The sequence below is a fragment of the Musa acuminata genome, chromosome BXJ3-4, assembly GCF_036884655.1.
Source record: "Musa acuminata AAA Group cultivar baxijiao chromosome BXJ3-4, Cavendish_Baxijiao_AAA, whole genome shotgun sequence".
Taxonomy (NCBI): domain Eukaryota; kingdom Viridiplantae; phylum Streptophyta; class Magnoliopsida; order Zingiberales; family Musaceae; genus Musa; species Musa acuminata.
The window spans coordinates 32,611,437-32,638,353 of record NC_088352.1 but is presented as its reverse complement, the minus strand read 5'-3'; the positions used below and the strand labels follow the sequence as shown (position 1 = coordinate 32,638,353).

The window sequence follows — 26,917 nt, the reverse complement described above, 5'->3', positions numbered from 1 at the left end:
AATTTGTTTATATTTCATAAAATATTAACTTGCTAGAAAGATTCATGAAATCAAATTGTAAAAGATAAAAACTACATAAAAACATAATTGATTGAGAATTATTGTATAATTTATTAAAAAATTAGTATTAGTAAAACATATATAAAAATTAATGTGCAAGAATTTTGTACATGCCACATAAAACATGCTTCATAAAATTGGTACTGGAAATGGGATTGATTAGGTTAAATATCAATGGCATCACTAGAATCAGTGGAATCGAATCAACTTGATCGACATCAATTGAAATAATTATTTAAGTCATTAAAATATGGAAGATAATATAAAATTAAAAATAGATAAAGTAAAAACGTTTAGAAATAAAATATATTTGATGCAAAAATATTCTTATATCTTTAATACGTCAAACATGAAACCAAAATATAAAAGATAAGAGGTTATATGAAAATATAATAGAAAATTTTAGTGAATATAATTATTATAATTATTTCGAAATAAATAATAATCATTATTGTGGCTTTAGTACATTTCTATTTACTATTTACCATGCAGGTGAGGTATTTGGTAATGCAAAAAATAAAAAACAAAGTAACTAATTCTTAGCCTTGTGCATCCTTGTTTCCTTAGTGATCATGGACTACTAGATTGCAATTGCTTCCTTTACATATAAGATAATCATCTATCATTCTGTTGTCTAAATTTTTTGGGCAATATAAAATTATAATAATGTGTTGAAGGTTCAGATGCAATTGCATCTAGATACCATGTGATGTCCTACTTCTACATACCATATTGATCTGTCCATATAATGTCTTTCTTGTCCATGCTTCATAGGATTTAATGTCCAAGTTCAACCTTGAGGTTGAAGATGTATACTAATACAAAACTCTTTAGACAAACTCCCTATAGTTTTAATATTAGTGGCTATATTATCTTTAATAATTTCAATTTACTTAGTGCATATACCTTTCTTTTCTAAAACCCACCATAATAAATCTTTAGAAATTTCATTATAGACTTTCTCTATATTAATAAAATCCATATACAATTTTTTCTTCATAATATTTTATTTATTTTTAAATAAATAGCTTATATTGTTGATCTTTCAAGTTTAAAACCAAATTGATTTTAAGATATATTTGTTTCAAGTCTTATACAACTTTTGATAACTCTTTCCCAAAGTCTTATGTCCTCGTATCAAGGGGCACAAGGGTCCTCCGAAAGACCATGGGCTAGGCAAGGTTCTGAATACCATGCTGTACTAATGTACCGATCAACTGTTGGTACGGTATGTACTGAGCTGTATCGAGCGTACTGACATACAGTACACCAAGGTGTACTAATGTATTGCCCATACTAGTCCTCTATTGGACTATTATGTATCACTCGTATCGAGCGGTACGGTACGATATTGCAAACCATGGGGCTAGGCTCGTTCAAGTATGAACTTAAAAAAAAAAACCAATCTAACTTATAGTCACCCAATCAAGTGGAAGCTTATGAAACCTATTGACCCTCCCCAGACCTCGTATTGGTGAGAGTCTCATGTATTGGGTACACCCCCCTTTTTACTACATCTAAAATATTAACATGATACAAGAATGATAAAAAATTTATCAAATAAAAACGTCTCATTTAACTATTTCATATTTTTTAATCACATATTTTTCTAACATTAATTTTTCGGTGGACCATTAACATAAAAGCCTTTTGGTCAAACATGGAATACCTAGATACCAACCTTAGATCAACCATGTGTATGTCAATGAGTCATTTATGGAGATGGGGAAATGGGTTAGCATTTAAATAAAATACCCAATAAGTGAACAAGCCTCTTTCATCGAGTAGGTAAATAAGACTTGAAACACTTTTAGATAATTTATAATAATTTTATAAATAAAATATTTATATGCATTAGGCTTTGAACATATTAACATAATTTATAATGTATCAATAAGAACAATACATGCATTTTGCATAAGAATACATTAATATATATCATATACTCAGGTACTCATCTTCTTCTTTTTAGAAAATATAATAACTAGACACTTAGGTACGTATTAAATCCGTGAGGATCAACCCCACCCTATGAATATCCTTGCTGGACTTAAACGTCATTCCACATGTTGGGTCAAGGATTTGCATACATTTCTCATAGGATGACAATATCTTAACCCTCAAATTCATCTGATAAGATATTTTTTCTTTAATTCTCCTATAAGGCCACTATCAAATATAACTCATATTACCTTATTGCCTCGACTTTTTTAGACTTAAGTATCATCCCTTTGTTGGTCCAAAGGTTTACCACCCTTGGAATCGGCAATGAGGTATAAGCCTTTTTATTTGAATTATTAAGAACCAACTTGATTATATATATATATATATATATATATATATATATATATATATATATAGTATTTATTTATTTTGATTGCATGTCAAATTGTTACCATACATGCACTTCTAGAAATGCTAGATTCATATTATAAAACAATCATGTCACAAGTCAGGAAGACTACTGCTATATAATTATAAGAAGATAAATAAACTATGATATATCATGGAATTTAATCAACAAATATAAAATACAAGCTCATACAATTTTGATATTCAAAATAATATTTAAAACTTACTAAATAATGGAAAATATTTTTAAAACATCTAATCAGGTCGACAACTCATTTACCGCCGATCCAAGTCCAACTCTAAGCTAATCACTTATAACTCTAATCACTTTATTAGAATTTGTTAAAGTATCCAAACCATTCAGTCGTTGCAGAGTATCATGCTAGTTTAAAATCCAAGTATTTCATGAATGGCATGTGTCTTTCTGTTCTAGCCTGCTTCACCTAACAAGATTCTACGCATTATACATGCATCCAACAAAACCTTTACCTTCCCATATCTTGTCAATCTAGTATAACTTTCTCTGTAGACACTCGAAAAACAGGAGCTTATCAAAATCTTTAAATATAGGTGAAATAGCCCACAAGTTAAAGAACATTTAGATAATCTTTTGCAGAAGGAATATTTGATGCACAATTCTACCCATTGATCTACAATGGTGTACTGGTTACAGCTTCTTCAATATTCTTCATCTCTATAGCAATGATCCCCACCTAACCCCATTTTTTTTGTACTGCATTAATATGGGTCATGAAGTCACCCCTTTCGAACAACTAAGACAGATTCTACATATGTCAACCAATCAAAACATCTTTTTCTAGTTTGAAAACCAATGCATTAAAATCAATTATCTTAATATCGATCAAATTTTGATTAAATCATCATTAAAATCATTAATTACTGTATTAAAAAACTTAATTAGAACCTAATTAAACCTATTATACCAACACAAACATGTAAATCACCTTAATATGCATGTAATACAAAGACTTAACCCATTAAGTATCTAATTTAAAAACAATCAGCATTAAACATACTAATCACAACATTGAAGATTTTAATTATTCCCTAATTAACACTATTCTAACAATATAAAGACCTCAAACAATATATTGGACATTGAGAACATAGAATAGGCTTAATATTCTTATAAATCATCAAAGATCGAGAAAAAAAATACCTTTAATTAGAAAGTTCCTCTAATTTAGGTATTAACCTTCCCTAATTAGCCTCTCAAGCTTGATCTAATCTACAAATTTCAGCTTTGTGAAGTTCAAAAGAGTGCAAATGAGAGAATAAGAGAATATGTGAGTCAGAAAGTGATTAAGAGAGTAGATGAGTTTGAGAGAGTGAAAAGAGAGAGAACGAGGGAATAGAAAGGGTTTTTAGATTTGGTTCAAACAGTCAAATGGATCATTTGAATGCAACAAATCCTAATCATTGATCAGTATCGGTCGAATCTGACTGTTACTGATCAATACAAGTCGGTAACGATCGGATTTTGATCGTTCCGATCAAGACAAATCCCGTATCAAGCGCTCTGGAGTCCCTTGTTATGGATCTCCCGGTATAAGGTGTTCTATGTGCCAGTCCCCTGTTGAACCGATATGTACTGCCTGTATCGTCCAGTACAGGTTAGCACAATGAACCATGCATACTATATCTTAATATCATGGAAAACTTGATTATTAAGCTCTTTAAATGTTCTTCCTTAGATATTCCTTCAAACAAGAAGACTACAAGTGTTATGATCCTACTTCAAAGAAATTACATTATGGATGTTACTTTTGGTAAAAGTCTATATTTTTCTATAAACTCTTCTTCAGCATAGTTTATGAATTTGGACATTTTAAACCATATCTTCCTGTTTAAGACACATCTAGCTCTATATCCAACTAATTCTATGAATGTGGATGGGATAAATTGTGTCTTCTCTGCACTGCCGCTGTGTTTATTCCAAAAGGTGGCCCAATCACTACTTGAGCATGTTCAAGTATCCCAGTTTGATAATAGGAACTAAATTTAGTTCTAGCTCCTTTCCTAAAATAATGATTTGAGCATGTTCAAATAAAATAATCACTCACATTTGAGGACCTAAATCTACCAATTGATAACTTATCTTCGTAACATAGAACTGTCTTTACAATATTATGTCCATTTGAAATTCAAAAAATAGCCCATGAGGTATTTAGAGAAAGGAGTTGGAGAAAAGCCATGACGGAAGTGAATTCCTTGGAAAAACAATGAAAATCATTGAACTTCCAAAAGGAAAGGAACTAATTGAATGTAAGTGGGTATTCACTATAAAATATAAGGGTTGTTGGTACTCCAGAAAGGTGAAATTATACGAGATTCGGTTTGTAACCAAAGGCTATACTCAAACATATGGGGATAGACTACCAAGAAACCTTTCACTTAAGTTATACAAAATTAGAATATGATACATGTATTACTATATTTTAATAGATAATTTGGTTGATCTCTATAGTAATTTGATATTAAAATTGTGTTTTTGCATGGTAATCTTGAGGAAGAAGTTCATATGGAAGCACCTTTAGGACTTGATGAAGGATTTAAATATAATAGCGTCTGTAGAGTAAAGATGACATTGTATGAATCAGAACAATCTCTTGGAGAAATGGTTTGGTAGATCTTTAAAACCAATGAGAGAGATGAAATTTCAATAGAGCTGAAGTGATCATAGACTTTTTATCAAAGGGTGACCAATTGGTAAAATTTCATCCTTAATTGCATGTCGTTGTAATTATCAGAGTCTTTTTTTCAAAGGGTGACCAGTTGGTAAAATTTTATTTTTTAATTGTATATGTTGATATAATTACTATTGGCAATTACCTTGAAGAAATGGAGACTCCGAGATATACTGGCAAAGAGTTTGAGATCTAAGATTTGGATAAGCTCAAGTATTTCTTGGGTATTGTGACAGCTCACTCATGGAAATGAATTTTTATCAGCAAGCAAAAATATATCATTGGTCTTCTAAAGGAAATAGGAGTGTCTGGATGCAAACCAACTGGAAACACTTATTGAACAAAATCACAAGTTGGATGATGGTATGGAAGACACGATTGTAGACCAAGGGAGATGTCAATTATTTGTTTCGCATAAGGTTTGATATCACTCATGAAGTATGGTAAGTTAGTTCATGCATTCTGCTAAAAATTTCTTCTACAAGCAGTTCACAGTATTCTATGATATCTAAAGTCCATTCTGAGCAGAGGTATTCTATTCCGAAAAAATGTGCAGTTGGGTGTAGGCAATATAGATTGGGCTGGGTTGATGACATGGAAGGGTAAGAAGCAACTACTAGTTACTCGATAATGCAAAGATACAATTTAGAGCCATGATATTCATGAGCTATTATGATTGAAAAAAGTAATTGTTATTGAGTTGGAGTTAAATGGGAAGGAAATATGAAACTATATTGTGATAATAAGAAAATAATCAGTATTGCCTATAATTTCAACATGATCAGATAAAGCACGTTGAAGTGAATCAATATTTTATAAAAGAAAAGCTAGATAGTGGATTAATCTATATTTTCCCTTATATCAACAAGTAGACAAGTAACTGATATCCTAACTAGAAGTCTTCTGAGTCATTCTTTTCAAGATATTATTGGCAAGCTGGGAACTGAAAATATTTATTAACCATCTTCCTATTTTGTTTACTTTCTTGTAAATCTAATCCTAATTTACAAGGATTATTTAGGATTTTTCATAGTTTCCCTATTGTGGAAATCACTTGCTTAAATTGGAGGAGATAGTTTCCTAATTTTGAGAAGATCAGTTTCCTGATTTTGTGGAGATTAGTTTGTTGATTTTGTCTGATTGAGTCTCCATTTGTGCAACTGTACTCTATAACTTCTGTAAGTTTTCTAAAATCAAGTGAATGATAAAGAATTTCTTTCTGCAACCATTAAAACGTAAAGGAAAATAAGAGAGAATAAAAAGAATCACATCATGTGCACTCATAAAAGATTGATCTAGCTAGGACTATTGGTTGCTGCAAAGTAAAATGAAAAGTATTCGAGTCTCAGAAGCTTCCTTGAGAGCAGTGATCATCTTCAATGGAAGTAGAAACCAAAGAGGGTCAAATATATCCAAGTCTATTCAGCTTTATAGCCATGGATGGAGATCTCTTCGAATTACCTGCCATAGAAATTTGCATTTATTTCTTCCAATTTTTAACTATTAACTTACATCAGAGTTGGCAAAATTTTCTTGTATTCCAAAGTGGATGAAGATACCTTAGAAGACATCTGGGACACTTCTTATATGTTACATAATAATGTTCTAACAGATTTTGAGTTTATACACATTTACTTCAGTTTTCTTAGGGGGTTCTGTTTTAAAATGTTCCACAATTCATGAAAATTGCCTCCCTGACAAACAAAACAAATAAGGGGAGTGGTGGAATTGCTCGGAGCCTTTTGGCACTCTAGCATGATTGTGTGTCTCAGGAGTCCCAAGGAAAGAAACAAAAAGGAAATTCCCAATCGATGAAGTGCTATGCAGTTCTCAGTGCCAGAAGCATTTGAGAAGGATCACAACCATTTTGCGGTGAGAATGGATTGGTAAAAGGTTAACCCACCATTGTGGTGACGTGATTATTGCCACCAATGCAACCCCAGCTTCATTTATGAGACTCGCTCGGTGTGAACTCAGAATTTGCTGTGGCGTACCTTTTCCGTGAGCCCTCCTGGATATTATTTTATATACTTACTGCTTGTTTGTTAAGTGTCAAATCTGTAAAAGCCAATGGACTCAAGGTAGTAAGTAACCTGACAATCGATGTCCAGGAATGATGTGGAAGCACAATCATGCAAGTCCATATAACGCTTTTCACAGCACGATTCTCCTGTGACGAACAGGAATCTTATTTACTTGTTATATTCAATGGTCATAGGTCGTGGCAACCTGTTAATCTAACATGTTTCGCTATGTTTTCAGGAACTCTATCTAGGTCATAGGAAGAGGCCTTCCCAATTCTATGATGTTCTCCAAGCCACCTGAAATGTCCCATCTGCATTGTATGTATTGTTCGCGCCAATAAAAGATTCAAGGGCCGGCACCTTCGGAGCCTTTCAATTTTAAGATGGGATGATGCTTAAAAGAAATATTCGTAAAATATCGAAGATTTGGATTTGTTGTTGTTGTTGTTGTTGTTGTTGTTTGCCTGGTTTGTGTGTACCGCGAGGACACGTGTTCCTCAAAGCAAATGGAGTTTTCAACAGAGAAAACCAAACTAAGGTTATCTTTTCTGTGGGTAGAGAGAGATTTGGTTTCTGTTGCTATCCCCCCTATCCACCCATATCTTTTCCTTGAAGTCGTACCGCGTCATCATAGCATTTCTTAAAAGTCAGTCGTAGCGGATAGGATCGGCATCCTTCCACTTTGGTCTAATGAGCCGAAGCCACCTCACCAAGATAAGATTTTACCAAGAACCGCACTATCTGCTGTCGCCCCACCATGCCTGTCTCGATCTTGGCTCATCCACCGTACTTCCCAAGGACACAGTGTCGCTTCCACTTCCCACCAATGAACCCTCCTTCGAATTCAATTACATGCCGACTTCTTTAGAAAACGTAACGCACTATTTCTTGTTTCCCCATCCATGCCCTTCGTCAACAAGCCTGGCTGCTTAGCCGTACTCTGCAAGGACGTATAAAGATATTCCACTTACCACCACCAACAAACCCCCGCAAGCATCTCAAGGAGATAAGACCTTTGAAGAATGCACTCTCTTTTGTCGGTTCATGCCGTCTTCAAAGCTCATTGATTGTACGCTTCGAGGACACACCGTATGCTATCTTCATCTTTTACGGAAAGAAATGGTATGATTAATGCATGGTGGTATGTCCAGTTAAATGTTCTAGAATTCAAAGCCCCTGGCGGGCATAATCGTAGATATGCTTTCCTCAAACTTGAGCACCAAAATGATTTGTTTATGTGCTTTTTGTGTGTTATAATGTCTACTATATTACACCACGGAGTTGTCTATCAAATACAAAATTATCGTTAATTTTGAAAGAATAAGAAAGCTTTTCTTATAATGTGAAAATATATTTTTGTCATGATTTTTCATCATTTTAGAAGAAAATCAAATCGGAGTCAATATATGAAGTTGGGATATCACTGTTTTTGCTTTAGTACAACTTTTAAAAAAATAGTATAATCACATTCATTCAGAACTAGTGTAATTGGAATCTATATATGATTTTTTCCACTGAAACTTTCCAAGCCTCCATATTAGACAATGGAAGGGTTCTTCAATGAATTAAAAATAATAATAATAATATACTTCATAAAATATTCCAAAATCATATCAAAAGCAATGTGCAAGGTCTTCCAAGGAATTCAGTTGAATATTACTTTATTTGATGTGATTATACTATTTTTTCGAGAGGGTAATACTGTTCATAAATACTCTTAAAAGAATAGCATAACTCAGATCTGCATATATTTTTTAGCCAAAAACTTTTTCAAATCTTCATATAGGAAGTGCTTTTGTTTAAGAATAAATGGATTATATTATGCATATATTTTTATAAAAATATCAGATTTAATGAATCATAAAATTATCAAAAATCAGTGTAGCCTTGCATTTTACATCATTAAAAGTAAAAAATACGAAAAATAAAAGTGATATGGAAGGTATTGAGAAGAACTCAATTGTTTTAATACAGTTCAATTTTTTGTTCTTTTAAATCGAAAATCATTTAATTTTGGGATGTGTTATTAAATGCATATTATATTATTTTTATTCCTTAGAAATACCCTTTCATTACCTTACATGGAGGCTTGAAAATTAAGTTATTTCTGTACACTATAAACACAACATAACCTTATTCAAAATTAGTTTTACTCGATCCATATATAACTTTTTAATTCAAAAACTTTCCAGACCTCCATATAAGATAATGGAATGGTTTTTGAAGAATAGAAAATATTACATGTTTTTGGATAAAAAATCTCAAAATTAAGATAGATACTTTCGGCTCAAAATTATCAAAAAGTAGTGTAATTGGGCATCTTATATTGAAAATAAGATTAACAGCAACCCGAAAGGTATTTAAAATAATAAAATAAAATAAAATTTTATTTCACCAAATTATATTATTTTTAAATAGAGATACATTATTTTTTAAAATTACTAAAAAACAATATAAGTTCATTCAAAATCATTATAATTAAGGCATATATACGAGTTCATTACCAAAACCTCTATATAAGGTAATCGAAGAGTTCTTATGGGAATAAAATATATGATATGCATACTTTTTTAATGAAAAATCTTAAGATTAACACACTTTCCAAAATATCAAGAAAATAATGTAACAGGTCATTTTACATCATAAAACACATAAAACTATACGAAATGATTTCTAAAATAATGTTGAAAGCTTTTGAAAAATTCAATTGAATATGGCTTGACACACTAACATCGAAAGGAGTTACCTTGTTTTTAAATACTATTAAAAGATATACCATATTCAAAATTAGTATAACTAGTGTCCATCCGTTCACCTAAAACTCTTTATAACCCATATAAGGCAATTGAAGGATTGAAATATTAAGATTGATAAGTATTCTGAGATTTATGAAGCTACTATTATCATAGGAGAATAAGATATCCTAGAATGAGAATGAATTCTCGAAGAAAACTTTAGAAATTAGAGTTTAGTTCGTATATAAATATCTCATTTATTTTTAGGTTTTGATGGGGATGAGTCGTCAGATGTGAGAGAGATTTAGGATGCTCTTAGGATTTTTTTCTAGAGTGTCTAGAGAGGGTGCTCATTAGAATTTGTAAAGAGAGTGAGAGAAAATATATAAATTCTTTATGTTTTATGTAAGAGGTAGTTTACTTGAGTGGGGATTTAAGGGTCATATAAATGATATCACATGTTGAAGAATTTATTTATTTATTTATCCTGAATATAGGTAGAGAATTATCTAACTATATTAATCTAACGTGGGTTTCTTGATATATTTATTATTTATAAATTTTTGAGGTTTTCTTTAGTTTACATAAAAATATAATATGCATTTTTGAGAAAAAAAATCAAAATTAACACACTTTCAAATTAAAATAATAAAAAATAGGGTAAAAAAGAATTTAAAAAAAATCAGTTGACTATGACTTCATCTGATTTAGTTATATTGATATGAATAAAGTCAGATTTAATTACATTGGTTCTGAATAAAATCACAGTATTTTAACTATATAATCTCTTTCAAAAATAGTGCAATTAAGGCCCGCATAATTTTTTTCACACCCACAAAAAAAGAAAAAAAACTTTTGTAGAAGGGTTTCTCGATGAATACTAATAAAAAAATATTAAAATTAATACACTGTCAACTTAAAATTATAACATGGCATTTTACATCATAAAAATTATAAAAACCATCAAAGATAATTTAAAAGCATCGTGGAAGGTCATCAGAAGAATTTAACAGAATCTGAAAAATAATTCTGGTTTATTTTTATTTTTATTTACTATTTTAGATTTGGGTACTATTTATAGGAATAAAATGTTTTTGTAGGCATAATTTAAACCCTTTTGGATTGTAAAATGACGAGATAGGAGTTGAAATCTGAGCATATAAGATTTAAACTAGTTGACAAGAGTTTCTAGCGGATCTGTCTCTAGATACTAGTAGTGCCTAGTTAACACTTAATTACTTCGTCCTCCATGGTTACCTTCTTCATCCATTTATTTGCAGAGCATAAATTTTGCTTTGGCTATTAATATTACGTCGAGGACTCGTTTGAGACTGTGTGTGGAGAGATGGCCAAAGACCTATTTTGAGCTTGATTTTGTGCATCAATTCAAATTAAGGAAAATGCAGCTGATTTGCGTGTAGCTGCTCATTTAAATCTTTCTATCGACCTGACAATGATAAACAATAGGCTCTTAGATGATAAGAGAATCTCATTTTTGCATTATGCATCATACATCACGCATCATGTTGAGCATTCATCCTCATTAGTTAATAATCATCTGCTTGGTTTGAACGAGATTTCAAGTCTTTGTACTTTGCCTTGATAAGAGAGAGAGAGAGAGAGAGAGAGAGAGGAAGGACATTGGTAGCTGTTGGCGAGGTGAGGCCCCAAGATACTAGAAAGTGAGCTTCACCATAAGGGAGAGAGAGCTACAGGAAAAACTTACAGCGACAACCTCCTTGGCCACAAACAAAATGTCCCAAAGGAGAGAAAATAGGTTATCTGAGCTCTCTGTAGCCCTTAAGGATGGCAACACCTTCGGCTTGAGTGGAGCAAGTGACAAAACATAGAGAATATTCAGCTGCAATCAAGTTAGCTTGTACATCCCTAATAATATATCCATAGCGTTTGTGTTGATGGACAAGTTCCCATCACATCTCTTGTTGCATCGAAGGAGGTCATCGGTCGAAATCACCACCTTCCTTCTCCATAATGAAGAAGCTTTTTGTTTTGGAGGTTGCGAAAGCAGGAGTTGTTGCGATTTAACTAGAGACGTTAAAGTGAAAGGCCACTGATACTTGGTCGATCATAATCTGGAATAAGGTTGGAAGGATGTGTTTCAAGAGGCCAGGAAATCTTGATGCCAAGTTTACCATGTCTACAAGGGTCAGAATATTGCTTGCACATATGACAAATATCCGTTTGAGAAAAAAGTATTCTAGAGATATAGATAAAGGTAGGTGATCTGTTGAGCGATAGTTTCAAAAGAAATATTTTGATTTTGGGAGAAACATTTAGGCTCTACATAAGCCTTCATCATCAGCAGGGTGGGTCAGTCATCTTCGTTTTCTTAACACAAGTGATCAACACTTTTAACAAAGGCTTATTACCCATTTGGATCAAAGGGCAATACCCAAGATTCATCATCATCAGGGTGGGTCGAAAAATAAATGCTTTGAATCATTTGGGTGAAACGATCTTTCAAAAATGTGAAAATTCCAATTGTTTTAGGAGAGTTGAGATTTAGGGTTGAAGAAGATGGACCATTTAAAGAGAGAAATGTTGGAGATTGCAAGGGTCATCTAAGGTATTTTTAGAAAATAATAATAATAATAATAATAATAATAATAATAATAATAATAATAATAATAATAATAATAATAATAATAATAATAGTATATAGCATATGTATATTCATCAACTAAACTAATCAACACTATCATCAAAATCTAAATGTTCCTACAAGTAAAAACCATTGATGATGATGGATATCAAATTTATAATGTCTGTCCGTGTGAGAATAACGAACAGTCGAGTCTCATCCATATGATAGGATCCACTAAAAGACCTCAATGGTATTCCAAAAAACATAAAAAGCTTTTACGACTTTTGCGATGACTTTTTTTATGCTCAAAGTTAAAATATGATAATATTTAGAGGGAGGTAAATCTTTATGATCCTTGAAAGAAAAAAGATATGTTATATTTTTTTATTTTTTTTATTATTATTTTAGTTATTATTGTTGCTTGTTATTATATAATCGCTTTGCTCTATATAGAGATAGATTTGTTTAGTATTAAGAAAATTATGATACGTCATGGGAGAGGATCCTCTTTATCCTATATAGTATTTAAAGGATATTAATTTTGTAGAGAAGAGTCATAGTGATAAAGTATCCTATGAGATAGGAAAGGGATGACTAAAACTCACCTAGTTGATGAAGTTTACCATGGTTCCAGAGGTTGAACTACATGAGCATAGATTTGATAAAACAAAAGTATTAACCTAAAAACATAAAACAATGACGAAAGCTATCTATCTCAACAAGGCTTTCTTATTAATTTCTTTATATGTCGGTTGTGCCCATTTTCTCTAGTGCATACATGCCAAAAGCCAAGAACACTGGGAGTGATAAATTTCTTTTAAAAAATAATTTATTCTATAATTATTATAAAATTATAGGTCAACACGAGAAGTGTTAGAAAGTTCACTTAGAACTCTTCCTAAAAAGAACAATTACGATGATCATAGGGAATGATCAAACTAAACTAGCAATAGTTTCATACTTAAATTCGAGTCTATATTTTCAAATTCTACCCATAGTCCAAAAGTTATAGAAAAATTGTTCACTCTCAAGATTTAAATGAAACAAAAGTGACATTGATGCGATCATTAACGTTAGAAACTAAAAGAACCTCATTTCAACAAGCTTGGACTCAAAACCACTTCTCATTTGAAGCTAATATCTTATAGGTTGAATCTATAAAAATATTGAGACAAAGATAAATGGTTGATGCACATTCAAATTTGTGGTCACTAACAAATACATCGATAAGGTGACATATGAGATAGTGCCCCTTAACATATGTCAAATAATCTTCAGCAGTTTATACTTGTGGGACTACAAGCCATCTACTACCATCAGCCCCAATTATATATATTCCGAAAGGATGGAATAAATATCACATTAAGAATGACAAAACCATATGACTAATCGACTTAGTAATAATTGTCCAAGCACAGAGGTTGGTGAATACGTGCCAAAAGTTTATATTGCTCATCCGATCGATTATAATAGCGACACAAACATTAGCTTTGTCTTCAACACATGAAATCATATAAGATAAAGGCCTATAGTAGTTCATCAAGTATCTAAAGCTATTGAAGAATACAATGGTCTTCCCCTACAATATGTAATGGAGTGTGAAATCCAACTTATCTATAATAGATGAAAAATAAAAAAAATTCAGAGTTAGTTTATTATGATTATTGAGAGTGGCATCATTCAACTAAGTGATTCTCCTTGTGACTCATCGACAGTGATAGTGCCAAAGAAAGACTAAGCTTGGCGCATGTACATTAACTATCATATCTTAAATAAGATTATGGTGAAGAACATGTCGGAAAATCTAGGAGGCGACATCACAAGCGCAACGGAAGAACATTAAAAATAAAATCTCTAATTTTTCAAAAGATGTGTTCATCGTTGTGCGAAGATTAGGACGCAAAAACTATTAATATAAAATATTGTGTTACCTAGGGGGATCGTATATCCCTAAATCCTTGTAAATCTCTAGGAAAGGGTGAAGGAGGTCAAGCGTCCTCCTCTCTAACGAGCGTCCTCCTCTCTAACAATAATCCACATAACAAGGCTCTGACGATGCTCCACAAACCTCCAAGCCTACTATTTGAGGAGGAGAAGGGGAGAAGAATAGGAGAGATAACCCAAAAAGGCTCTAGCCTATGAACCATTAGTTCCCTCCTATTTATAGAAGTCTCCTGTCAACTTAACCCTAATGGATCCTGCCCTATTAGGTATTAGATCTCCATCCAACTACCCAAGGATCTTAGATTAGTGGATCTCTATCCAATAATCTCTTATTAGCTTTTATTAGATTTCATCCATAGGATCATTGGATATCTAATAATTTAGGGACTTATTGGATATCCAATAAAATATGGGCTTCGATGGATATCTCATATCTGAACATATACTCATCACAACGTCTATCATATATGTGTGACCCTCTAGGCCTAATATCGAGCTGGTCATGAGTCATACCTGTCAGAATTCCTTTTGGCTCAGAGAATTATTATCTTCATAATAATTCACTTGACTCATTGACTATGAATGTACTAGGCCACTACGCCGCAGTCCCCAAACGATACAAGAGAATCCAATCTATTGGACTTGTCTATTCTCAGTTACCATATACTTATAGTCCCTCATCCATCTAATATCCTAAAAATCATATACTAGGCATAGTGTTGTCAAACCCATACGGTTTTTGCTCGAGTCTCGCTCTAATCGGATTCTCCTTGAAAACTCTTTTTCTCTCAATCTGAATGATCCTAGCTAGGGATTTGTTTGAGCAAGAATATATGAAATATTTCTCTCATGACTCCGAGAGTGGATGATTCTCTATCGACACTTAATAATCCTTGGAAGGTTGGCTATCACTCCCGATAACCAGTTGTACTAGATTTGGAACCTCCAGACCTATAAATCTGGTATCAAAGAATAGAGTACTCATATAGGACATCCTTAGTATCTTAAGTCTAAAGATTAGATTAGATATACCACTAGGACTATGAAATCATTGTATGATAATAAGGCATCATCAACTATCCAACATTCTGTAAGCGGATCAATCAGTGAACTCATTCTTCAATAAGTACCTGAATTGTATCTCCAATGTCCCCACACAAGCAGCTATGAGACCAGCTGCATCCATCATATGAATGAGTATACAATATACCAGTTTGTCTGGTTATCTCAATGTCCCTCTTGAGTAACCTATAACCGAGATTATTTAGGATCTGTGTTTAAAGGCGAATCGGTCTCATTATCATGAACTCATCACGATCTGATTCCCATTATACATATCCATGGATATCATAATATATTCAAGCAACAAACAATATAAAGTGATAAAATATCAAATAATAATAATAATAAGCAAAAAGACTGTCTGTCAAGTCACACGTGCTATCACTCATGTGATTAACTTGCAGGGCACCTATAACTAGCAGAACCGATAGCTGCTATCATAAATCAATGACTTACTGGACCAATTATAACTTATCATAGTCTTCTCAAAGTTGGATTTCAAATCAAGATATCATCAATTTTGAATCCAAAAAGAAGATACTTGAAAAATAGTATTAAAGATAAGGCAAGGCCCGTTTGAGCGATTAGTAATGCCTTTTGACCTATACAATAAACCAACCATCTTCACGTGACCCATGGACGATTTGTTATGCTCTTATATCAGAGATTTCATCATTGTCTACCTCGATGACATCTATAACAAGTCATAGGAAGAATGTTGAGCACGTGTGAAAGGTATTCGAGCTCATGATGAAATACTAACTATGGCTTAACATAAAAAAGTGTAAATTTGACAAAAGAAACCTTATCTATCTTGGCTTTATCATTAATGGAGGAAGAATTCAGATCAACCTAGATAAGGTCAATACAATTTGAGAGGAGCCAAAATTAAGAATGATCATAAAAGTTTGAAGCTTTCTAGGCACACGTCAAAACTTACCTTAGATCATTTGAAACTTCTCTATTCTTACAGCTCCTTTATATTCCCTTACTAAGATAAGTAAAGATTTGAGTGAATGAAAGAGCATGATGAAAATCAATGGGGCGCTTATGTTAGCCTTGCCAAATTTATAATAACCATTTGAGTTGGAAGTGGACACATCGGGATGTACAATGAGAGTTATTTTGATGCAAGACAGTCAATTTATGGCATATCAATTTGGGATGTTATAAGAATTTCAGAAGAATTATTTAACATATGACAAAGAATTATCAGTGCTCTACCAAGAAATCAAACATTGACCTATATATCTCCTAGGAAAGGAGATAATTGTCTATACCAACAATCGACCATTTTAATACCTTCATATGTAATCTAAATTACAATAAGAACAACACATGAAATAGATATCATATATATAATAATTCAACTTGGTGATCATCGCGACCCCCCGATTGTGAGTATTTGCTCTAAGGAGAATTGCTAATTAAAGTAAGAATTGACATGAAATTTATACTCCAAGGTGAATTGCTCTACAAAGGCTCAACTTTGCTTATCAAAGAAAGCATATCACGTAAATTGAATACGAAAAGCATGTGCATCAAAAGTTGATGACACTTCACTATGAACAAAACTGTGATGATTCTACATGTTTACTAGTCCCGCATGCAAGAAGAGATAGCTAAATTGGTGCAAGGATGTGTCCTTGGCAACACTTTAAAGTTAGCCAATGGGAAATTGAAGTTGTACACTCTACTGTGCATTTTGTTGCAACTACGGGAGAGCATATCTATTGATTTCTTGATAGGTCAACTGACGATAGGATGTGTACATGATTATCTCTGTGTGATGGTCAATAGGTTCTCAAAGATGACTGTAGTCATGCCTTGCCTTGCAATCACCGAAAAAAGGAGCAACTCGACTATTTTTTTTAATAACTATGGACACATTTTGGCCTTTCAAGTTTCATCATGTCCGATTATGACGAGCATTTCTTAAGCAACTTTTGGAGTTTACTATCAATCACGATGGACACTAAGATAAAAAAGAGCATAGACTTCCATCCAAAAACTGATGGTCAAATTGAAGTAATAAACCCACGTCATGGTTCATCTCCTTCAAAGATACAACTCTTTATACTTAAAGACATAGGGTAAAAGCCTATTGTACATTCAATTTGCTTTTAATTAAGAAGTGCTTAGTTTGACCAACAAATCATCATTCAAGATATGCTCAGGTTATTTACCTCAAAGCCCTTTTGAGCTATAGTTTATGATCGATTTAGAAATAGCTACATCTAACAAAAGCAATACAACACAATAAGCCGAAAAAATTTTAACGAACATTTATAAGGTGTATAAAAAGGTTAAAAAGTAGCTTCAGCGAAGCTAACAAAATTACAAGAAATGACATGATCGATATATGTTGAAAGATGATTTCATAAAAGAGACCTTATTTAGCTACACCTTGGAGAAAAAAAGGCTAAATGGATAAGGAAAGAAGCTAAAGGCCATTTGATATAAATTGTTGAAGGTCTTGAAATAGATCGGAGATAATGCATGTCATCTTAACTTGTCACCCTACTTGTCACCCTATATGGATATGTATTTAGTTGTGAAGATTAAAAACTTGAAGTCATTTAAGTCTTTAATACTAGATTATGAGTCAAATGAGACGCTATTATCTATCGAAGAGTTGATGACCGATTAAGAAAAGCTTCTTGAAGAAGGCACTATCATAAAAAAGAAGTCCACTACCATCTAACAAGCGTTTAAGTTATCTTCTGAATTAGATGCAAAGGGCATAATCCAAGTGCAGCAAAATGGTTCTACAAAGAAATTATTTTTCCTATTTCAAAGTAAGATTCAATAGGATATGAATCATTTAAATAGGGGAGCTATGATTAGGGATGGTCATAATACCACTCAACCAATTTAGTCAACCCCTATCTAAGAGCTTCTTAAAGATTTGAAGCTCTATTTGGCTAAGCCGAATCGGAAACATAACAACCTACTTACCTTGGTCCAAGTCCTAATAGAACTTGGATTATAGCAACCCTCATCTAGATATGGGGCAGCCATCATGCAATGAGGTGTAGTAGCCAATGAGCAAAGAGGTGTAGCTAGTTCTTTTAGTCATAATTTTCTTTCTCAAGTTTCAGTAGTTAAAGATTTGCATCAAGCTTCGCTCAACTATTGTAAGAAGTTTCTATTTCTTGTTGCCTATTATCCAAACCTCGGGAGAGGTTCTAATAACAAGAGAGAATGAGAAGATTGAATCCAATAGCAATATGTAATCTGTTGAGAATTCTCAGATGCTATCCAAATATAACCTACACTCTACGCTTTGATAGTCTCTTTAAGTATTTTTAAATTTTGTCACGACTTATAATACTTTAGCTTTACAAACAATAAAGATTCTTCTTTATTCTAGTCTTATACTTGATCTTCTAATAATAGTTCTTTTCTTATCAAAATTTTCATTTGAAGGGTGATATCGAGTTGTCAAATCATCGAACCTAAACCAATAAGTTCACATAAAAAGCTCTATTAATATTAAGTATAATTCAGATCTATCATAGTCTCTCTTAATGTATATATATATATATATATATATATATATATATATATATATATATATATATATATATATATATATATATATATATATATATATATATATATATTATTTTCCATATTCTTTTAGAATACAAGATTTAGTGTCGTTCAGGATCCCTAGTATTATTATTTTGAAATATTATTTGGACTTTTAGTTTTACAGTATGTGCTACAAACTTAAATCAAACATCTATTTTGCAGTAACATAAGTATAATATGAAAGGAATATATCCTTCAATCCATAAAACTAGTGGCAATCCATCATCGTGCAGCTTAATTTGCTTTAGAAGAAGAAATCTAAAAAGCAAGGCGGAGTACATTATTAGAGTCCATCCACCTCAAGGAGCATCATTACCGAACCACCAGCACTACCGTCTCCGTGCTTGTAAGGACCGTACATGCTCGGTGGGCGACATTTCATTTTCAACCGCACCATAATAACAAAGAGATCCGTCTTCCACACCCACCCTCTCTTCATCCCTACCCAGTGATCCCTAAGTAGCATGCATGCAGCCGACGCAGAAGAAGGCGGCTGTTAGGAACTAGGAGACGCGGACACACAGTCCAGAGAGAGAAGGAGATCAAAAGAAGGCGAGGGAGGAATGGACGGCGCGGAGCTGGCGACGACGCCAACACCAGCTTTGAATCATCCCTCGAGACCGACGCTGGGGTTCCCTCTGGGCACCGCGCTTCTGCTCATCGTCATCTTCTGCCTCAGCGGCATCTTCTCTTGCTGCTACCACTGGGAGAAGCTCCGTTCCCTCCGAGACCGCCGCCGCCGCCACGGAAACCAACCTTCCCTGGCCGCCGTGGAAGATGGCCAGCTTCCCCAGTTTTCTCTATCGTCTCCTGCGTCCAAGGTCGCACTCCAGCATCAGGTACCAATCACCACCCGTTTCATTGGCAACTGTCACACCTCTTTTCTTTTTCTTATTTTATCTTCTCTCTTAGATTTTTGTTTTTTTAATGTGTGTTATTTCTAAGGCAGAATTTTGGATCGGATTCCCCTTCCCTTGGAAACTTTCTTACATCTCACAACAAGTTAGATTCGGTTGCATCGCTAAAATTCACGCATGATCCAACTAAATTCCACAAATAGCACTAATTTGATTATATATATATACATATACATATACATATATATATATATATATACATATATATATATATATATATATATATATATATATCCTAAGAGGTATTTATTTGGGAAAAAAAAACAAATACTGGTCATGCCCGTACATACTTCTCTTTTATCAATTTTCACATGCTATTTCGAATTTTATTCTCTCTCTATTGATAAATAAAAACTATAAAGACAGATTTAATAAATAAAAATGATAAAATGATCCATTAACAGCACCCATAGTGTTTTGTCCTTTTAAAATGTTTGTTTCATTTTAATAATAGATGCCTTGAAATTGAGTACCACACGTCCACAAGTAAAGATTTTAAACAAAATTTACTTTCAATATTGATTGATGTATAGGTTATAGTGATTTATTTTAGGAGAAAAAAAAAGGGGGAAATTTTTAATAATTTGTAAAAAGGTTTATAAATGCAAACCATTTTACGTACATCCGAAAGAGTAGCTTAGTTTGATTATGAATTATATGAAAGATCATTTATTAGTCAAGTTTTAACCGAGCTACTTAGTATTGTGAAAAAGAGCCTTAATTGTTTTTCAACCATGGATATTTGTGTAAAATAAATTGAAGATGTAGAGATGTTATTCCATAAATTGAAGTTTAGTGAAAGATAACATGCTCAAGTAACAAAGACCAATTCCTAAGTCATATGAGAACTTTTGAAGGCCAAACTGAGTAGGAGAGCGAAAGAGTGATCTATAGAAAGAAACATATGCACTATGTATTTTATTTATTACATACATGCAGTAACAAATTCTCCCAACTTGTTCCTTCCTTGTGTGCAGGAGAATAAGGTGGAAAGAATCCCAAGCTTTCCTGTCATAATGCCGGGGGATAGAATGCCCAAATTCATGGCGTGGCCTTGTCCACCCGGAGGACACCAGGAGGCATTCACGCACAATCCCTCCTCCATTTCGTAGAGCAAGCAGTCACCTCCTTTTTGTGTTAGTTGAACTACAATATGCATTGCTTCTTATTCTTGTATTATTTAAGCAGCAGTTGTAAGCTTATTTATTGGTTCTCCAGCCGGTTGCCTACTTTCTAAAGAAGACTATATCTTGTCATTGTGTATAGTTTCAAAGTGCTACTAAAAACAAAAAAAAAAAGGGGTTAATTTTCTGAAAATTCTAATTTTTTTTCTTTATGAAGAAAAAAATTACAGAAGCAAGATTTGTTGCTGTCGCACAGCTAAAATAGCAATCATCAATATATCTCCACGAACCTTTTACTCTAAAATTTCATCCAAATGAGCCTAATTCTTGGAATTTTCCATGGGTACCATATTATCTATAAGATTTTAAGTTGTAGAATTTTTGCTGATTAACTCTCTCATAGGTCTTCAATAAATTTACTATTTCAGGCCAATTCCACATTGACTTAGCTGAATCATTAAATCTGATACTCATCTTCAGTGACGTACATACATACATACATATATATATCAAAGATATTTGTGAAGATAGAACAAATATAATATGAGATTATGTGTGGTCAAAGGCACCAATATCTTTATCCAACTGAATACTCGAAACTAATTTAACTTGGCGTACCTGTAAGGTTTGCTGTAGAATATTTTGGTTACCATCAACGTTAACTCGCTTATGGTGATGAAGCGAGTTAGATGTGCTCGAGACTGATCATTTGGTAAATAGCTATAAAAAGCCCAGTTTTTATCCTTGTAATGACTATGAAATATGTAATAATGTTCCAATGCCATAAGATCAGAAAAGGGTTGTTCTTATCTGTATCTAACGTCATCATCTAGGATCAATTTTTCAATCACATATTTCAGAAATATTAAGAATCCTCATTCGTAACCTAATTCATATAACTCAATATACCTACCTTCTCTCTAATTCTTATCTATATAATTATTATAACCACCTTTAACCCATATCTTTTTCTTTTTATTATTTTTATTCTTAATTTTGTGGAAATATTTATATTAACGTGCATGAGAGTGAGCAAATTGTAAAATTGCTACTCAGCAAATCTAGGTGATCAAAATGCTAATATTGAAAACATTCTCAAGTTCTTAGCTAGCTTAGCTAGGCTTGAAAGTATTAGGCAGCTTAGTTGGTAAAAATCTTGATAACTTATCACAAGGTCTCGGGTTTAAATCTCATCTTCACTACTTATCCTTTATAACAAAAAAACATTAGACGAGGTAAGAAAATGAGAGATGAAAATTCTAAAGTAGTAGATTCGACTCAGAAGTATGTCTCTTTGGGCACATACTTATCCGATAATCATTAGACTTTCTTTTAATACTTTCTTCTTCTTCTTTTTCTTCTTCTTCTTCTACGTACGAATGTATTAAGAGTGCTTATGTAGATTTTATAGGTTTTTGATAAAAGTAAAAATTAGAGTAGCAATGTCGTTGGAGTTCTGAAGGAAGCCACCTCCACTAGAAGTAATTAGAACTTCAATATCCCGAATGTGGCCTCTTTATAGCAATCCCTTGATTTTTGGTATGATAAATGCTCTTTTCTTATTTAGATTTGCTTCAAATGGGGATGGATGCTCTCTATGACAAATTTCTCAATCTTATCCCATGGAAGCTTAATTTCCAACTTATGTTGGAAAATGTCACTACTGCCCTTATGTGGATCCATTTGAATATAGGAACAATGAATCCATTTTTCAATTAGCTTCTTTTATTGGTCGGTTGGATAATCCATCTTTAACCTTTGAAAGGGGTCGTTTTGTATTCATTTTTGTAGAGATTATATTAAGTGAATGCTCTTCTTTCAACCCAATGATGAACAACAATAAGTTAATTATGAGGGTTCCAACATCAGATGAGCAATCGCTGAAAAGCTTCGATGGCTCATCTATGCCTTTCATAGATGAAATCTTATCTAAATAATTTGCTATTCAGTAGTTAATCTGTCTTTATCTCAGGTCATAATACATATGATAATATTTTAGTTATCCAAAAATTAACCAATATTATGTTTGATTTCAAATGGAAAGACTCTTTAATCTTAATTAAACTAGACTAAAAAACGTTTATGAAAGACTTTCATTCATGGATTTATGAGTGTATTTCTTCACCTAGTTCCAAATTCCATATTAATGGTGATCTCTTTACAGAATTCTAGTATAAGGCAATTTAATCCACTCTCACTTTATCTAAATATTATTACTGCCCATACCCTTTCATACTTCATTAATGAGGTTTGAGATGATATTTTACTAATTTTTAGAGAAAATAAAAAAAAATCAAGTATTTTCATATAAAAGATCTTTTAATCTTATGAAATATTGACCAACTAGAGGATTAATCTTAGAAAATCGATTTTTTTTCCCTAAGAAATACTCCTACAGCCACTAGACATGTCATATGTCATTTTTTAATATATATATATATATATATATATATATATATATATATATATATATATATATATATATATATATAGGGTTAATTACCCTTTTAAATATCTTGGTACTATGATTTTTTTTTTTTGGTAAGTTGGTACTATGATTTTACCTTATAAGACTACTTTATTTTTATTGTTTATGAATCCCATATTACTTTTCGAAGCTGGAAGAATATGTCTAATCTATGACTCTTATATACTATGTAAGTGTTACTTGCATGCCTCAGAAAGCTCACCATCTGATTGAAAACTCTACGAGGGACTTTCTATGTCAAAAGTATTTTAATATTAAAGGAATTCATCTCGTAGCTTGGGACACTATTACTAACGCTAAATTGGATAGTGGTTTAGATATTAGTGATCTTTGACTGCTTTGCATGTTAAAAGAATTCACGATGGGAGATCAAATCACCTTCTAGCGCACGCAAACCCACATTTGTGAGATCTTTTTATAATATAATATACAGAAAACATAGGCAAATCAATATTTGATGTAGTAATTTTGAACTTCGACACTACTATTATCATAAAATTAAATTTATCACTTAGGCCTAGTAGTATCTCCACCCATGCTTATTTTAGGTCATCAATTTGACCTTTTAACAAACCCAATTTGACCTTACTTCAAACCCAATGATTTTCTTGATAAGTTAATATTGTTTCGACTCAATACCAAGTCAAATTGGCTAAAAATGATCTTATCAAGACTTTGACAAATCATCCAAATATCTGATACATTTAAGAAGCTTTCAGCATATCGTATACTCTTTTGGTATGACATCTAATCTTCTGACACTTCTGTGGCACGTCGTACTTTTCTTCATTGTATTACTCATTTTATTGGCATATTGATTTTCCCACGACATCCAATCTTTTGACGTAATATCCGATCCTTTCGGCACGATGCTCGAACTTATAACATAAAGTTCGATCTCCGACCCATCGACCAATCCTTTGGCTCAACATTTAATTTTTGATATAATAATTTTTTAGCATGACATCCAACTCTTTTGCTCGATAGTTGATCCTTTGATAGTCTAAGTACGAAGTATTTCCTATATCATTTATCTTAAAAGTATATTAATCTAATAAACCTATCAATTGATCTCTTCATTAAAATTTAATATTCAACTCATCAATTTACGAAAGAAACACAAGTCAAAATTATGAAAGAAAATATTGAAAAAAATTAAACCCAAGTCAAAATCTTTTGATGTAATGAGACAAGGTAGTGGTTGAATCATAAGTTTTTTTTTAATTTCATACTTACAATCATATATATTATATTAAATATTTTATACAAAAATAACATGATAAAAATATCTTGATTTCTTTAATCTACATTGATACAAAGGAGAATATACAAAAATCTTGAGGTACTCATCTTCCTCTTTCGCCTTGGTGCCCTTTCCTTCGTTGCTTTGGCTCCCAAGCCCCTCAATCCAAGCAAGAATAATTCTAACATATTTGCAAGTATCAATTGTCTATTTCACATCATATACGTACATTCACAACATATCTATGTACATTCACAACATATCTATCTATGCACTCCTATATCATAAGTCATCATATACGTATACATATAATATATTTTTATTACAATTTATATTTTTATACTTATACAATACATACATTAACTTTGAGCTTATAATCTTATCATTCAAAACATACCTTTCAAAATACATTATGAATATAATAATTTATATTGCTATTTTATAGTAAATTAAAATTATACTTACATCATTTAACTCAAAAATGATCGAGTATACTATATAGTAGTAAGCCTATCAAATTAAGAGCATAGAGTCATGAGATATCTTAATTAAGAATCTTATCTCTTGAATTATTGATTTATAATAATTTATAGAAATAATTTATAAATTTTTTGATAAATTCCCTTCAAAAGTAGACTAGTAGTGCTCAAGTCTCACCCACATTAAATTATAACCAGCATATTAATATATATATATATATATATATATATATATATATATATATATTACCCTCAATTAGTAATATGATTTGTGATGTCTATGCTTCATAAATATGATAAATGAGTATTTATCATATTTTTTAAAATTATTATTCTCAATATTTTTTTGAAAAAGATACTATCAAATTCTAAAGTTGGTTGAGCATGCATATTAATTAATATTTACTTTAAGTATATTTTACAATGAAAAATGTATAATCCTTGGACGCAATAATCTTAAGTGTACTATCAAATTTGAGTATAAGATTAAGTTATAATAATAAGCATATGTGTAGTAAGTAGAAATGGTGATTGAATTGTAGTTGACCTTAAGTGAATCTCAAAACTCGAATGAGTTTGAACATATGATTAAGGTAAGAAAGTTTAAATTTTAGACAAAATATATATAGAGGATAATAAGCTACATAGTATAGATGAAATAATAAAAAATTAAATAAAAATACAAATCAAAGAAAAGTGTTATACTAAAAAATTTTATGATACATAAATGAGATTGAAGGATGAGTTTAGATAAAAAAAATATCATCTTTATCAAACCAAGTTAGACTTAATTGAAGTTATTATAACCTTATAATTATATTAATAAAAAAATTAAAATAAAATCCAATGGGATTGAACACTAGACCTCAAGGTAACCTCCTAAATACCTTTATATTATTTTGGCCTCATTCTCTTTATATCAACCTGATAACTCATAACCCTTTCTTTCTTTCTTTAACCATTCTCTTAACATTTCTCGTAAAAACTAGGAAACCCCAATTCTAAAAAAGGTTGAGGTAAGAAAAACCTAAATCTTCTCATGCTATATTTAGGATTTTGATTTTATAGATTATAGACTAATATTTTCAATTACTTTTGCATAATCTAGACTTCAAATTAATATTTAAATTTTGGATATATTTTGTATAATTATCTTATTGTTCAAAAATATTTTGTATAATTTTAATTTGAGATCGGTGCATAGAGTTTTGAGTGTCTCAATACGAGGTACTCAAGATCTACTATTTTCTATGAAAGGGTTATGTTTGAGTTAAATTGACCTGTTTGGGGGATATGATTAGACTTTATTATTTTAATATGTTTTAGAAGGTTCCTTGAAGGTAATGTGAGATTTAGAATTGAGTAAATATCACTTCTATACACTAAGATATGAGGTTTATAAATTTAGATAGTCCTAACCCAATTTCAATATAATAGAATAGGTATTAGTAGCAAATTAAGAGGGTAGTTTAGCCTCCAAATGATCCTTTTTTAAAGCTAAAAATTTATGTGCATTTAGTTATATATCTTCTAGTTTCTTACAAAATTTCATAATAATTCAAGATTGTTTAATTAACTA

General features: G+C 31.8%; 2 protein-coding genes across 7 annotated transcripts in view; both read left to right on the top strand.

The window, feature by feature from the left end:
* The window catches only part of LOC135636796 (fatty acid amide hydrolase-like), an 84,733-nt gene extending 77,156 nt beyond the window's left edge, over positions 1 to 7,577 (top strand). For 4 of the 6 annotated variants that reach the window (XM_065148839.1, XM_065148840.1, XM_065148837.1 and 1 more), the window contains one exon: positions 7,383 to 7,577. In XM_065148839.1, coding sequence (XP_065004911.1) covers positions 7,383 to 7,445 — 63 coding nt within the window. In that variant the 3' untranslated portion in view covers positions 7,446 to 7,577. The remainder of the gene's footprint in view (positions 1 to 7,382) is intronic. The other 2 variants (XR_010496053.1, XR_010496052.1) reach the window with 1 other exon arrangement.
* Positions 7,578 to 19,409: 11,832 nt separating this feature from the next.
* LOC103981927 (uncharacterized protein At5g65660) lies at positions 19,410 to 21,245 on the top strand. Its single transcript, XM_009398693.3, has 2 exons — positions 19,410 to 19,926; positions 20,982 to 21,245. Exons 1-2 carry the CDS (start codon positions 19,651 to 19,653, stop codon positions 21,114 to 21,116), a joined length of 411 nt encoding a protein of 136 aa, XP_009396968.2. The 5' UTR covers positions 19,410 to 19,650; the 3' UTR covers positions 21,117 to 21,245.
* The last annotated feature ends 5,672 nt before the right edge of the window (positions 21,246 to 26,917 follow it).